Source organism: Cuculus canorus, chromosome 38, assembly GCF_017976375.1.
Source record: "Cuculus canorus isolate bCucCan1 chromosome 38, bCucCan1.pri, whole genome shotgun sequence".
In the NCBI taxonomy this organism is placed as follows: domain Eukaryota; kingdom Metazoa; phylum Chordata; class Aves; order Cuculiformes; family Cuculidae; genus Cuculus; species Cuculus canorus.
In genome coordinates, this window is record NC_071438.1 from 1 (window position 1) to 14,922 (window position 14,922).

At 56.4% G+C, this 14,922-nt stretch overlaps 1 protein-coding gene across 1 annotated transcript; it reads right to left on the minus strand.

Moving 5' to 3' along the window:
- Positions 1-102: 102 nt before the first annotated feature.
- On the minus strand, positions 103-13,780 carry RUSF1 (RUS family member 1; the record flags this gene model as incomplete). The annotated part of the gene is made up of 9 exons (XM_054053037.1): positions 13,347-13,780; positions 11,278-11,355; positions 8,899-9,013; positions 6,924-6,969; positions 6,244-6,276; positions 3,540-3,645; positions 2,597-2,698; positions 1,200-1,270; positions 103-269 (listed from the first exon to the last, which is right to left on the minus strand). Coding segments are annotated over exons 1-9 (853 nt in total), but the record flags the coding sequence as incomplete, so codon positions are not given.
- Between the last annotated feature and the right edge of the window lie 1,142 nt (positions 13,781-14,922).

Genomic DNA, 14,922 nt, shown 5'->3' on the forward strand with positions numbered 1-14,922 from the left:
CCCACCATAAACACAACCCACGCCCCTTCCATAGACCTCACTCTAAACACAAGCCACGCCCCTTCCCTAGACCCTGCTAGGAACACAAGCCACGCCCCCCACTACCTGCTGATTGGCCGCCGCCCACCGTGGCCCCGCCCCTAAGGGCGGCGCGGAGCGCGAGGCGGAGGCGGGGCCGGTTGGGGGCGCGCAGGCACAGGGACCGCACGGCACCCACGTTGGCGACCACGTGACCGACCACGAGCAGCACCGCCACTGCCGCTGTCAGCCTGCACCAGTAACACCAGTACGCACCAGTAACACCTGGGCGCCCCCCCAGTGCCCCCCAGTATCCACCCTGTGTCTCCCCAGTATGTCCCAGTGCCTTCCAGTGCCTCCCAGTACCACCCAGTATCACCCAATCCCACCCTATGCCATCCCAGCATGTCCCAGTTTCCCCCCAGTAAGACCAGATGGTTTCCCAGGGACTCCCAGTAGCCTCCCAGTATGGCCCAGTATCACCCCACACCACCCCAATGCCACTCCCAGTACCTCCAGGTACCCTCCCCATACCACCCAGTATGGCCCAGTTTCCCCCCAGTAAGACCATATGGTCTCCCAGTAACTCCCAGTAGCCTCCCAGCATCACCCAGTGACTCCCAGTAGCCTCCCAGCATCACCCAGTGACTTCCAGTGCCCTCAGAGCTACCCAGGGTCCATCCCAGCTTGTCCCAGTATACCCCCCCAGTTCCTCCCAGTCCCCTCCCACCTCCTCCCAGTGCCACCCAGCACCTCCCAGTTATTCCCAATTCCTCCCTATCCCCTCCCACCTCCTCCCAGTCCACACCAGTTCCTCCCAATCCCCTCCCAGTCCCTCCCACTGCCTCCCAGTTACCTCCCAGTCCCCTCAGATCTCTCCCAATCCTCTCCCAGCTCCTCCCAGTCCACACCAGTTCCTCCCAATCTCCTCCCAGTTCCTCCCAATCCCCTCCGAGTCCCTCCCAAGCCCCTCCCAGTCCCTCCCAGTCACCTCCCAGTCCCCTCAGATCTCTCCCGATCCCCTCCCAGTCAACACCAGTTCCTCCCAGTCCACACCAGTTCCTCCCAATCGCGTCCCAGCTTCTCCCAATCCCCTCCCAGTTCCTCCCAGGGCCTCCCACTCCCCTCCCAGCTCCTTCCTACCCCTTCCCAGTCCCTCCCAGTGCCTCCCAGTCACTCACCACGGCCGCCCGTCCAGCAGGGGCAGCAGCACCAGCGCCAGCAGCAGCCCCACCCCGTTCACCAGCGTCTCCTGCCACGCCCACACACGTCAATCAAACGATAACCACGCCCCCTTTTCCCTGACCACGCCCCTCACCACCCACTTCCAACGCAAGTCTATCAAGCCCTGACCCCGCCCCCTTTCTCACGGCCACGCCCCCAACCCATCGCACACGCTCTGGTCTCGGCCCAACACATGTCAATCATCACCTTAGCCACGCCCCTTTATTTAGCCACGCCCACCTTAGGATCAATCACGTGGCCACGCCCCAACCCCACTGCTCCCAATGCAACCCCACTGCTCTCCCAGTGCTCCCAGTTGCCCTCCCAGTCCATCCCAGTCCCCTTCCAGTCTCCCCAGTCCATTCCAGTGCTCCCAATGCAACCCCACTGCTCTCCCAGTGCTCCCAGTTTCCCTCCCAGTCCATCCCAATCCCCTCCCACTCCCCTCCCAGTGCCCCGCAATCCCTTCCCAGTCCCTCCCAATCCCTCCCAGTCCCTCCCAGTCTCCTCCCAGTCACTCCCAGTCCCAACCAATCCCCTTCCAGCTGCCCCAGTCCATCCCAATGTCATCCCAGTTCCTCCCAGTCCCTTCCCACTCCCTCCCAGTGCCTCCTCAGTTTCTCCCAGTGCCCTCCCAGTCCATCCCAGGTTCCTCCCAGTTCCATCCAGTGCCCCCCAGTTCCTCCCAGTCCCCTCCAGTCCATCCCAGCACCCCCCCAGTCCCCTCCAGTCCATCCCAGCACCCCTCCAGTCCATCCCAGTCCCTCCCAGTCCACCCCAGTGCCCTCCCAGTCCATCCCAGCGCTCTCCCAGTCCATCCCAGTCTCTCCCAGTGCCCTCCCAGTCCATCCCAGTTTCCCCCCAGTTCCTTCCAGTGCCTCCCAGTCCATCCCAGCACCCCCTCAGTCCCCTCCAGTCCATCCCAGTGCCCTCCCAGTCCATCCCAGCACCCTCCCAGTCCCCTCCAGTCCATCCCAGTCCCTCCCAGTCCATCCCAGCACCTCCTCAGTCCATCTCAGTCCCTCCCAGTCCATCCCAGCACCCCCCCAGTGCCCTCCCAGTCCATCCCAGCACCCCCTCAGTCCATCCCAGTCCCCCCCAGTGCCCTCCCAGTCCATCCCAGTCCCCTCCAGTCCATCCCAGTCCCTCCCAGGTTCCCCCCAGTTCCTTCCAGTGTCTCCCAATTCCTCCCAGTGCATCCCAGCACCCCCCCCAGTCCATCCCAGTCCCCCTCAGTGCCCCCTAATCCCCTCCCAGTCCCTTCCAGTCGCCCTCAATCCCCTCCCAGTCCCTCCCAGTGCCCTCTAATCCCCTCCCAATCCCTTTCCCAGTATGTCCCAGTGCTCCCAGTTACCTGGCTGCCATCCTTGGCGGCCACGTCGGCCACATTGTCGCTTCGGGCCTGGTGCACGGCGAGCGCCGCCCGCGTGGCCCCTCCCGCCACGCCCACCACGCACTGGGACGGCACCAGTGCTCCCAGTATGGACCAGTACCACCCACTACCACCCAGTACCACCCAGTACAACCCAGTACCACCCAGTGTCTCTTCACGCCACCCATGGACACCCCCAATGCCACCCCAGTATCATCCCAGTATCCCTCAAGGCCTCCCAGTATGCCCCAGTATGTCCCAGTATACCGCCAGTATCACCCCAGGTCCTCCCAGTATGTTCCAGTATATCGCCAGTATCACCCCGGGACCTCCCAGTATACCCCAGTACCACCCCATGCCACCCAGTGTCCCCTCACGCCACCCAGTGCCACCCCAGTATCATCCCAGTATCCCTCAAGGCCTCCCAGTATGCCCCAGTATGTCCCAGTATACCGCCAGTATCACCCCAGTGCCTCCCAGTATCACCCAGTACCCCCCAGTGCCTCCCAGTATCACTCCAGTTCCCCCCACTATCACCCCAGTGCCTCCCAGTATCACCCGATTTCCTCCCAGTGTCCCCCAGTATCACCCCAGTTTTCCCCAGTATCACCCAGTACCCCCCCAGTGCCTCCCAGTTCCCCCCCCAGTGCCTCCCAGTATCACCCCAGTTCCCCCCAGTATCACCCCAGTGTAACCCAGTACCCCCCAAGTGCCCCAGTTTCCCCCAGTATCACCCCAGTTTTCCCCAGTATCACCCAGTACCCACCCACTTCCCTCCAGCCTCACCCAGTATCACCCAGTGCCCCCCTCAGTATACGCCCAGTGCCTCCCAGTATCTCCCTGCCTCCCATTCCCCCTGCCCGCCCCCTCCCTTCCCGCACGGTGGGCGTGGCTTTGAGGCGGTGGGCGTGGCCTACACCGTTACCTTGACAGCGGCCGCCAGCAGCAGGAGGGCGGGGCCGGCGCGCGGCCAGACAGGCGCCAACAGCTCCGTCACGAGCGCTACGTCATTCAGCAGGTCCGCCGCCAGCCTATTGGCGGGGCGAGGTCACGTGGGGCAAAGGGGGTGTGGCCACGCGGAGGGAGCGGGGCTTCACGCGTTAAGTGTATGCGGGTGGGCGTGGCTTCAAGTCCGAGGGGGGCGTGGCCTCGCGTATTAAAGACATAAACGCGGGGGTCGCTTCGCGATATAACGGCTCGTGAGTGGCCGTGGTTTGGGGACGGATTCTGAGGTGAAATTCGGCAATTTGGGGGTCCAGGTGGATTTTTGGGGTGAAACCGACAGGTTTGGGGGTTGCTGGTGCAGATTTTGAGGTGAAATGGGTGGATTTGGAGGTTCTGGGGCACATTTTGGGGGTCAAAAGAGGCAATTTTGAGGGTCAAAATGGGTCATTGTAGGGTAATAATAGGTTTGGGGGTCAAAGGGATGGATTTTGGGGTGAAACTGGGGGATTTTGGGGGTGTTGGGACAGATTTTGAGGTAAAATGGGTGGATTTGGAGGTTCAGGGGCACATTTTGGGGTAAAAATAGGAAAATTTTAGGTTCAAACATAGGTTTTGGGGCTCAAAATGAGGAAATTTTGGGTGAAATTGGGGGACTTGGGGGCCAGGAGGGGATTTTAGGGTGAAATGAGGGACTCTGGGGGTTCTAGGCCACATTTTGGGGTCAAAACATGGAATTTTGAGGTCAAAATGGGTCATTGTAGGGTAAAAATGGGTTTCAGGGTCAAAGGGATGGATTTTTGGGGTAAAACTGAGGGATTTCAGAGGTGTTGGGTCAGATTTTGAGGTGAAATGGGTGGAATTGGAAGTTCAGGGGCACATTTTGGGGTAAAAATAGGAGAATTTTAGGTTCAAACATAGGTTTTGGGGCTCAAAATAAGGAAATTTGGGATGAAATTGGGGGACTTGGGGCCCAGGAGGAGATTTTAGGGTGAAATGAGGGACTCTGGGGGTTCTAGGCCACATTTTGGGGTCAAAACATGGAATTTTGAGGTCAAAATGGGTCATTGTGGGGTAAAAATGGGTTTCAGGGTCAAAGGGATGGATTTTTGGGGTAAAACTGAGGGATTTCAGAGGTGTTGGGTCAGATTTTGAGGTGAAATGGGTGGATTTGGAGGTTCTGGGGCACATTTTGAGGTAAAAATAGGAGATTCTAGAGTCAAACATAGGTTTGGGGGGGTCAAAGTAAGGGATTTTGAGGTGACATTGAGGTATTTTAGGGTCCAGGAGGGGATTTTAGGGTGAAATGAAGGGACTTATGGATTCTGGGGCACATTTTTTGGGAGAAAAAGGCAATTTTGAGGTCAAAATTGGGTCACTGTGGGGTAAAAAATGGGTTTGGGAGTCAAAATGATGGGTTCGGGGATCAAAGTGATGGATTTTGGGGGTGTTAGGACAGATTTTGAGGTAAAATGGGTGGATTTGGGGGGTTCTTGGGCACATTTTGGGGTAAAAATAGGAGAATTTTAGGTTCAAACATAGGTTTTGGGGCTCAAAGTGAGGAAATTTGGGGTGAAATTGGGGGATTTGGGTCCCAGGAGGGGATTTTAGGGTGAAATGAGGGACTCTTGGGGTTCTAGGGCACATTTTGGGGTCAAAACATGGAATTTTGAGATCAAAATGGGTCATTGTGGGGTAATAATAGGTTTGGGGGTCAAAGGGATGGATTTTTGGGGTAAAACTGAGGGATTTCAGAGGTGTTGAGTCAGATTTTGAGGTGAAATGGGTGGATTTGGGTGTTCTTGGGCACATTTTGAGGTAAAAATAGGAGATTCTAGAGCCAAACATAGGTTTTGGGGCTCAAAGTGAGGAAATTTGGGGTGAAATTGGGGGATCTGGGGGCCCAGGAGGGATTTTGGGGTGAAACTGAGGGATTTTGGGGTGAAATGGGTGAGATTTGGGGGGTTCTGGAGCACATTGTGAAGTAAAACCAGGCGATTTTAGGGTCAAACATAGGCTGTGGGGCTCAAAGGGAGGGATTTTAAGGTGAAACTTGGGGATTTTGGGGGTGTTGGGACAGATTTTGAGGTGAAATACGTGGATTTGGAGGTTGTGGGGCACATTTTGCGGTAAAAATAGGAGATTCTGGGGTCATACATAGGGTTGGGGGGGTCAAATTGAGGGATTTTTAGGGTGAATTTGGGGCATTTGGAGGTCTAGGAGGAATTTTGGGGGTGCTGGGACAGATTTTGGGGTGAAATGCGTTAGATTTGGGGGTTCTGGGGCACATTCTGGCATCAAACCAGGCAATTTGGTGGTCAAAGGGGCTCTTCTGGGGCTAAAAAAATGTGTTTGGGGGGGTCAAATTGAGGGATTTTGTGGTGAATTTCAGGGATTATTGGGTCCAGGTGGGTTTTTGGGGTGAAACTGAGGGATTTTGGGGGTGTTGGGTCAGATTTTGGGGTGAAAGGGGTGCGATTTAGGGGTTTCTAGGACACATTTAGGGGTAAAACGAAGAGATTTTAGAGCCAAACATAGGTTTGGGGGTAGTAAGGGGCGATGGGGGGCGTGGCTTCGATGAGGGGCGTGGTCTAGCACTATGGTTTATTGTGGTGTGGGCGTGGCCTTTGCGGTATAGCTGTATGAGGAAGGGGCGTGGCTTAGGAAGGGGGCGTGGCCTCGCTTACCGCCACTGCTTGGCTTCACAGTCCAGGTGGCTCCTGCATGGGGGTGGGGGGTGTGTGTGTGTGTGCAAAACCAGTAACTCCCAGTGCTCCCAGTTCAACCCAGTCCCTCCCCATTCCATACCAGTCCCCTCCCTAGTCCATCCCAGTCACTCTCCAGACCCTCCCAGTTACTCCCAGTCCTTCCCAGCCCCCTCCCAATCCCCATCACTGCCCTCCCAGTTCAACCCAGTCCCTCCCAGCCCCCTCCCAGTTCAACCCAGTCCCTTCCCAGTCACCACCAGTGCCCTCCCCATTCTCTCCCAGTCCTTTTCAGACCACACTAGTGTTCTCCCAGTCCCTCCCAGTCCCTCCCAGTTCCTCCCAGTCACCTCCGTCACTTCCAACACCTCCCAGCCCTCACCACTGCCCCTCCCAGTCCATTCCAGTCCCCACCAGTGCCCCCCAGTCCATCCCAGTCCGCTCTCAATGGCCCCCAGTCTCTCCCAGCACTCTCCCAGTCCACCCCAGTCACCACCAGTGCCCTCCCAGTCCCTTCCCTGTGCACACCAGCAACCCCCAGTGCCCTCCCAGTCCACACCAATGCTCTCCCAGTCCCTACACAGTCCTTCCCAGTCCTCATCCAGTCCACACCAGTACTCCCAGTCCCATCCCAGTGCCTTCCCAGTCCCTCCCAGTCTCACCCTTGCAGCCAGGCGAAGGTGATGCGAGTCACAATCCCCACCCCATCTGCGGGGACAGTTTGGGGTGAAAAAGGAGGATTTTGGGTCCAGGAAGGGAATTTGGGGTGGAAAAAGGGAGATTTGGGGGTCAAAAGGAGGGATTTGGAGTGAAAAGTGGGGGATTTGGGGGGGTCCAGGAGGGGATTTGGGGGTAAAAAGGGCAGAATTGGGGCTCTGGGGGATTTTGGGGTGAAAAAGAGGGATTTTATGTGAAAAAAAAAAGGGAGATTTTTGGGTCCAGGAGGAATTTGGGGTGAAAAAGGGGGGAATTGGGGGTGAAAAAAGGGCAATTTGGGGGCAAAAAGGGGGGGATTTGGGGGTCCAGGAGGGGATCTTGGGGTGAAAAAGGGGGAATTTTAAGGTGAAATAGGGGGATTTTGGGGAAAAAAAGGGGAATTTGAGGTTTAGGAAGTGATTTTGGGGGGAAAAGGGAGAGAATTGGGGGTGAAAAGAGGGATTTTAAGGTGAAAAAGGGGGAATTTGGGGGTGAAAAAGGGGGAATTTGGGGGTGAAAAGGGGGAATTTGGGATACCAGGGAGAATTTTGGGACAAAAAGAGTTATTTTGGGTGAAAAGGGGAATTTTTGGTGGAAAAAATGGAGATTTGAGGTTTAGAAAGCGATTTTTGGGGTGAAAAGGGGGAGAACTGGGGGTGAAAAAGGGGGATTTGGGGGGGAAAGGGGGGATTTTGGGGTGAAAAGGGGGGATTTGGGGGTGATAAAGGGGGGATTTTGGGGTGAAAAAGGCAGATTTGGGTGAAAATGAGAATTTTAAGGTGAAAAGGAGAAATTTGGAGGTTTGGGGGTATTTTGGGGTTGAAAGGGAGGATTTGGGGGCAAAAAAGTGGGATTTAGGGAGCAGAAAAAGGGGATTTGGGGGCAAAAAAAGTGATTTGGGGGTAAAAAAGGGGAATTTGGGGTGAAAAAAAGGAGATTTGAGATTTAGGAAGTGATTTTGGGCTGAAAAGTGGGAGAATTGGGGCTGAAAAGGGGGGATTTTGGGGTGAAAAGGGGGGATTTGGAGGTGATAAAGGGGGGATTTGGGTGAAAAATGGGAATTTTAAGGTGAAAAGGGGGAATTTTGGAATCGGGGGGATTTGGGGTGAAAAAGGGAGGACTTGAGGTGCAAAAAGGGGGGATTTAGGGGGCAGAAAAAGGGGATTTTTGGGGACAAAAAGGGGGATTTGGGGGCAAAAAAGGAGATTTAAGGTTTAGGAAGTGATTTTGGGGTGAAAAGGGGGAGAATTGAGGATGAAAAGGGAGAGAATTGTGGGTGAAAAGGGAGAAAATCGGTGAAAAGGGGGATTTTGGGGTGAAAAGGGGGGATTTGGGGGTGATAAAGGGGGGATTTTGGGGTGAAAAAGGCAGATTTGGGTGAAAATGAGAATTTTAAGGTGAAAAGGAGAAATTTGGAGGTTTGGGGGTATTTTGGGGTTGAAAGGGAGGATTTGGGGGCAAAAAAGTGGGATTTAGGGAGCAGAAAAAGGAGGATTTGGGGGCAAAAAAAGAGGATTTGGGGGCAAAAAAGGGGGGATTTGGGGGCAAAAAAGTGATTTCGGGGTAAAAAGGGGGAATTTTGATTGAAAAAAGATATTTGAGGTTTAGGAAGTGATTTTGGGCTGAGAAGTGGGAGAATTGGAGCTGAAAAGGGGGGATTTTGGGGTGAAAAGGGGGAATTTGGGGGTGATAAAGGGGGGATTTGGGTGAAAAATGGGAATTTTAAGGTGAAAAGGGGGAATTTTGGAATCGGGGGATTTGGGGTAAAAATTTGGGGGGCAAAAGGGGGGATTTAGGGGGCAGAAAAAGGGGAATTTGGGGGTGAAAAAGGGAGGTTTTGGGGTACTAAAAGGGGGATTTTGGGGTGAAATGGAAGGATTTTGGGGTCGGGAGAGATTTTGGGGTGAAAAAGGTGGATTTTGGGGTCCGGGGGGGCCTCACCGCGCAGCAGCCACGCCAGAGCGGCGCCGGTGACGGTGGCGGAAGCGTCGCCAACACCCACAGCCGTGAGCAGAGCCCGAGTGGAGAGAGAGCCCGAGAGCGAACTGCACAGCGCCTGACCAGTAAGGGACCAGTAACACCAGTAAGGGACCAGTAACACCAGTAAGGGACCAGTAAGGGACCAGGGACAGCAGCATGGGACCAGTAAGGGACCAGTAACACCAGTAAGGGACCAGTTAGGGACCAGGAACACCAGTATGGGACCAGTAAGGGACCAGGGACAGCAGCATGGGACCAGTAAGGGACCAGTAAGGCACCAGGGACAGCAGCATGGGACCAGTAAGGGACCAGTAAGGCACCTGTCACACCAGTAAGGGACCAGTAAGGGATGAGGAACACCGGTAAGGGACCAGGAACGCCAGTATGGGACCAGTAAGGGACCAGTAACGCACCAGGAACACCAGTATGGGACCAGTAACACCAGTAAGGGACCAGTTAGGGACCAGGAACGCCAGTAAGGGACCAGTAAGAGAGCAGGAACACCAGTATGGGACCAGTAAGGGACCAGGAACAGCAGTATGGGACCAGTAACGCACCAGTAAGGGATCAGGGACACCAGTAAGGGACAGGCAATCCACCAGGAACACCAGTATGGGACCAGTAAGGCACCAGTAACACCAGTAAGGGACCAGGAACGCCAGTAAGGGACCAGTGAGGGACCAGGGACAGCAGCATGGGACCAGTAAGGGACCAGTAACACCAGTAAGGGACCAGTGAGGGACCAGGGACAGCAGCATGGGACCAGTAAGGGACCAGTAACACCAGTAAGGGACCAGTAACACCAGTAAGGGACCAGTAAGGGACCAGTAACACCAGTAAGGGACCAGTAAGGGAACAGGGACAGCAGCATGGGACCAGTAAGGGACCAGTTAGGGATCAGGAACGCCAGTAAGGGACCAGTAAGAGAGCAGGAACACCAGTATGGGACCAGTAAGGGACCAGGAACAGCAGTTTGGGACCAGTAACGCACCAGTAAGGGATCAGGGACACCAGTAAGGGACAGGCAATCCACCAGGAACACCAGTATGGGACCAGTAAGGCACCAGTAACACCAGTAAGGCACCAGTAACACCAGTAAGGGACCAGTAACACACCAGGAACACCAGTAAGGGACCAGTAAGGGACCAGGAACGCCAGTAAGGGACCAGGAACACCAGTAAGGAACCAGTAACACCAGTAAGGGACCAGTAACACACCAGGAACACCAGTAAGGGACCAGTAAGGGATGAGGAACACCAGTAAGGGACCAGGAACGCCAGTAATGGACCAGTAACACCAGTAAGAGACCAGGAACACCAGTAAAGGACCAGGAACGCCAGTAAGGGACCAGTAGCGCACCACGGACACCAGTAAGGGACCAGTATGGGACCAGGAATACCAGTAAGGGACCAGTAACAGACTGGGAACGCCAGTAATGGACCAGTAACACCAGTAAGAGACCAGGAACACCAGTAAAGGACCAGTAAGGGACCAGGAACACCAGTAACCCACCAGTAAGGGACCAGTAACGGACCAATGACACCAGTAAGGGACCGGTAACACCAGTACCACACCAGTGACACCAGTAAGGGACCAATAACACCAGTAAGAGACCAGTAACACACCAGGAACACCAGTAAGGGACCAGTAACGGACCAGAAACACCAGTAATACACCAGTGACACCAGGAACACACCAGTATGGAACCAGTAAGGGACCAGGAACACCAGTAACACACCAGTAAGAGATGAGGAACACCAGTAACACACCAGTAAGGGACCAGGAACACCAGTAAGGGACCAGTGACACCAGTACCACCCCAGCAACCGCCCCCAGCGAGCTGCACAGTGCCTCCCAGTAACACCAGTAACGCCCAGTTACACCAGTGCCCCCTCCCAGTGCTCTCCCAATCCCCTCCCAGTATCACAGGAGTCCCTCCCAGTGCCTCCCAGTTTCCCCCAATGCCCTCCCAGTCTACCCCAGTCCCCCCCAGTCCCCTCCCAGTCACTCCCAGTCCCCTCCCAATCCATCCCAGTCCATCCCAGTGCCCCCTAATGCCCTCCCAGTCCCCTCCCAGTCCACCCCAGTCCCCTCCCAGTCCATCCCAGTCCCCTCCTAGTCCATCCCATTCCCGCCCAATCCCTTCCCAGTCCATCCCAGTGCTTCCCAGTCCATCCCAGTCCCCGCCACTCCCCCCCCAACCCCCTCCCAGTCCCCTTCTGGTCCATCCCAGTCCCCCCCAATCCCTTCCCAGTCCATCCCAGTCCCCCCCAACCCCCTCCCAGTCCATGCCAGTCCATCCCAATCCCCTCCCAGTCCATCCCAGTGCCTCCCAGTTACCTGGGCGCTGTCCCAGCACTGGTATCTCACGTAGTCGGGGCTGACACTGTCGGGGAACCCCTGAGGCAGCAGCACCCGCTGGGGGGAACCAGTATAAACCAGTATAAACCAGTATCCTCCCTAGTGCCACACAGTATCACCCAGTGCCTCCCAGTAACTCCCCCATTGTCACCCAGTGCCTCCCAGTAACCCCCAGTGTCACCCAGTCTCTCCCAGTAACACCCCCTGTGTCGCCCAGTGTCACCCAGTGCCTCCCAGTACCACCCAGTATCATCCCAGTGTCACTCAGTAACCCCCCCAGTGTCACCCAGTGCTTCCCAGTAACACCCAGTGCCTCCCAGTGTCACCCAGTGCTCTCCAGTCCCAACCAGTTCCTCCCAATCCCTCCCAGTCACCCCCAGTGCCCCCTCGAATCCCTCCCAGTCCATCCCAATGTCATCCCAGTTCCTCCCAGTCCCTCCTCAGTCTCTCCCAGTTCCCTCCCAGTGCCCTTCCATTCCATCCCCAGTCCCCTCCCAGTCGTTCCCAGTCTCCCCCAATTCCTTCCCAGTCTCCCCACTCTCCTCCCAGTCCCTCCCAATCCCCTCCCAGTGCTTCCCAGTCCCTCCCAATCCCCTCCCAGTGCTTCCCAGTCCCTCCCAATCCCCTCCCAGTGCCCTTTTAGTCCTCTCCCAGTGCATCCCAGTCCTTCCTTATCCCCCACCAGTGCCACTCAGTCCCCTCCCGGTGCTTCCCAGTCCCCCCAATCCCTTCCCAGTGCCTCCCAGTCACTTCCCAGTCCCCTCCCAGTCCTCCCACTCCATCTCAATCCTCCCTAATCCCCTCCCAGTCCCCTCCAATCCCCACCCAGTCCCCTCCCAGTTCCCCCAATCCCCTCCCAGTCCCTCCCAATCCCCTCCCAGTGCCCTCCAATCCCCTCCCACTCTGCTCCCAGTCCCTCCCAGTGCCCCCCACTCCCCTCCCAGTGCCCTCCAATCCCCTCCCAATCCCCCCAATCCTCTCCCAGTCCCTCCCAGTGCCCTCCAATCCCCTCCCAGTTCCCACTAATCCCCTCCCAGTCCCTCCCAGTACCTTCCAATCCCCTCCCAGTGTCCCCAATCCCCTCCGACTCCCCTCCCAGTCCCTTCCAGTCCCCCCCACTCCCTTCCCAGTTCCCCCCACTCCCTTCCCAGTGCCTCCCAGTGCCTCCCAATCCCCTTCCAATCCCTCCCAGTGCCCCCCAATCCCCACTAATTTCCTCCCAATCCCCTCCCAGTGCCCCCCAATCCCCTCCCAATCCCTCCCAGTGCCCCCCAATCCCCTCCCAGTGCTCACTAATCCCCACTAATTTCCTCCCAGTCCCTCCCAGTACCCTTCAATCCTCTCCCAGTCCCTCCCAGTCCCCCCACTCCCCTCCCAGTCCCCCCCAATCCCCTCCCAGTCGCTCCAATCCCCTTCCAGTCCCTCCCAGTGCCCCCCAGTCCCCTCCCAGTGTGCTCCAATCCTCTCCCAGTCCCTCCCAGTGCCTTCCAATCCCCTCCCAGTCCCCCCCAATCCCCTCCCAGTCCTCCCAATCCCCTCCAATCCCCTCCCAGTCTCCACTAATCCCCCCCACTCTCCTCCCAGTGCCTCCCAGTCCCTCCTAATCCCCTCCCAGTGCCCTCCAATCCCCTCCCAGTCCTCCTAATCCCCTCCCAGTCCTCCTAATCCCCTCCCAGTGCCCTCCAATCCCCTCCCAATCCCCTCCCAGTCTCTCCCAATCCCCTCCTAGTCCCCTCCCAGTCGCTCCAATCCCCTCCCAGTCCCTCCCAGTGCCCCCCAATCCCCTTCCAGTGCCCTCCAATACCCCCCAATCCCCTCCCAGTGCCCTCCAATCCCCCCCAATCCCCTCCAATCCCCTCCCAGTGCCCCCCAGTCCCCTCCCAGTGCCCTCCAATCCCCTCCCAGTCCCTCCCAGTGCCTCCCAATGCCCTCCAATCCCGTCCCAGTCCCCCCAATCCCCTCCCAGTCCCTCCCAGTGCCCTCCAATCCCCTCCCAGTTCCTCCCAGTCCCCCCCCACTCCCCTCCCCGTGCCTCCCAGTTCCCTCACCGCCGCCGCCCGCCTGAGCCGTCCCGCCAGGTTCCCCCCGGGGCCGCGGAGCCTCTCGAGGCGCCCCCCGAACCCCTCCCGGTACTGAGCGACTTCACGGGACCCCCACAGCTCCCGGCACAGCGGCCGCTCCATCCCCGCTTCTCTATGGTCTCCGCTGCCTCTCTATGGGGCCTCCGCGGGTGGGCGCTCTAGCCTGAGTCCTCCACCGCTCTATGGTCACCGTGGATGCGCTCTGGGGGCTGAGTCCTCCACCTCTGTGATCCCCGCCATGGGTGGTAGGCGCGCTGGGCAGGGAGAGGCGCGGCTCTATGGTAGCCGTGGAGGCGCTCTAGGCGGAGTCCTCCAAGCTCAGTGGTTCCTCGTGAAATGAGAGCGATTTAATGGGGTTTTTTTTGGAGGGGAAAAGTTGGAGGTTTGGGGTCAAACTCGGATTGAAGAGTTTCCTGAAGGGATTTTGAGGTGAAATGGAGTGATTTGGGGGAAGTTGGGTCAGATTTGGGGGTGAAATAGAGGGGACTTGGGTCAGATTTGGGGTAAAAATGGGTGATTTGAGGGTAAAAAATGGGTTTAGGACTAAAAACGATGAATTTGGGGGGTGAAATTGAGGAATTTGGGGGCCCAGGGAGGATTTTGAGGTGAAATTGAGGGATTTGGGGGGCTCTGGGTCAGATTTGGGGTGAAAAGGGGGGACGTGATGGGATTTGGGTCACATTTTGGGGTAAAACTGCTTGATTTGGGGGTCAAAATGGATTTAGGATTAAAAATGATTTATTTTGGGGGTGAAATAGAAGGATTTTTGGGGTCCAGGGAGGATTTTGGGGTGAAATTGAGGGATTTTAGGGGTGGTAGGGGGGGACTTGATGGGGTTTAGACCACATTTTGGGGGTTAAACTTAACGATTTGGGGGCCCAAAGTGGGTTTGGGGATTAAAGAGAGGGATTCAGGGGTTAAATTGAGGGATTTGGGAGTCCAGGAGGGATTTTGGGGTAAAACTGTGTGGATTTGGGGGCATTGGGTCAGATTTTGGGGTGTAAAAAGTGGATTTGGGGGATTCTTGAGTCCATTTTGTGGTAAAAATAAAAGCTTTTGGGTCAAATGTGGATTTAAGAGTTTAATGAAGGGATTTGGGGGTAAAAATGGAGGATTTGGGGGGTCCAGGAAGGATTTTTAAGGTGAAATTTGGTGTTTCTGGAGCTCATTTTAGGGTCAAACTGAGCTCTTTTTTTGCTCTCTGGGCAGGAGGTCCTCCAGGACTCTATCGTCTTCATAGAGGCCACTCTGGGCAAGTCCTCCAACACTCTATGGTCTCCTTGGAAGCCAATCAGGACAAGTACTCCAGGACTCTATGGTTTCAATGTAGGCCACTCTAGGCAAGTTCTCCAGGACTCTATGGTTTTCATAGAGGTCACTCTAGGCAAGTTACCAGGACTCTATGGTCTCCTTGGAGGCCACTCTGGGCAAGTCCTCCAGGACTCTCTGGTTTCCATAGAGGCCACTCTAGGCAAGTTCTCCAGGACTCTATAGTCTCCTTGGAGGCCACTCTGGGCAAGTCCTCCAAGAATCTATGGTCTCT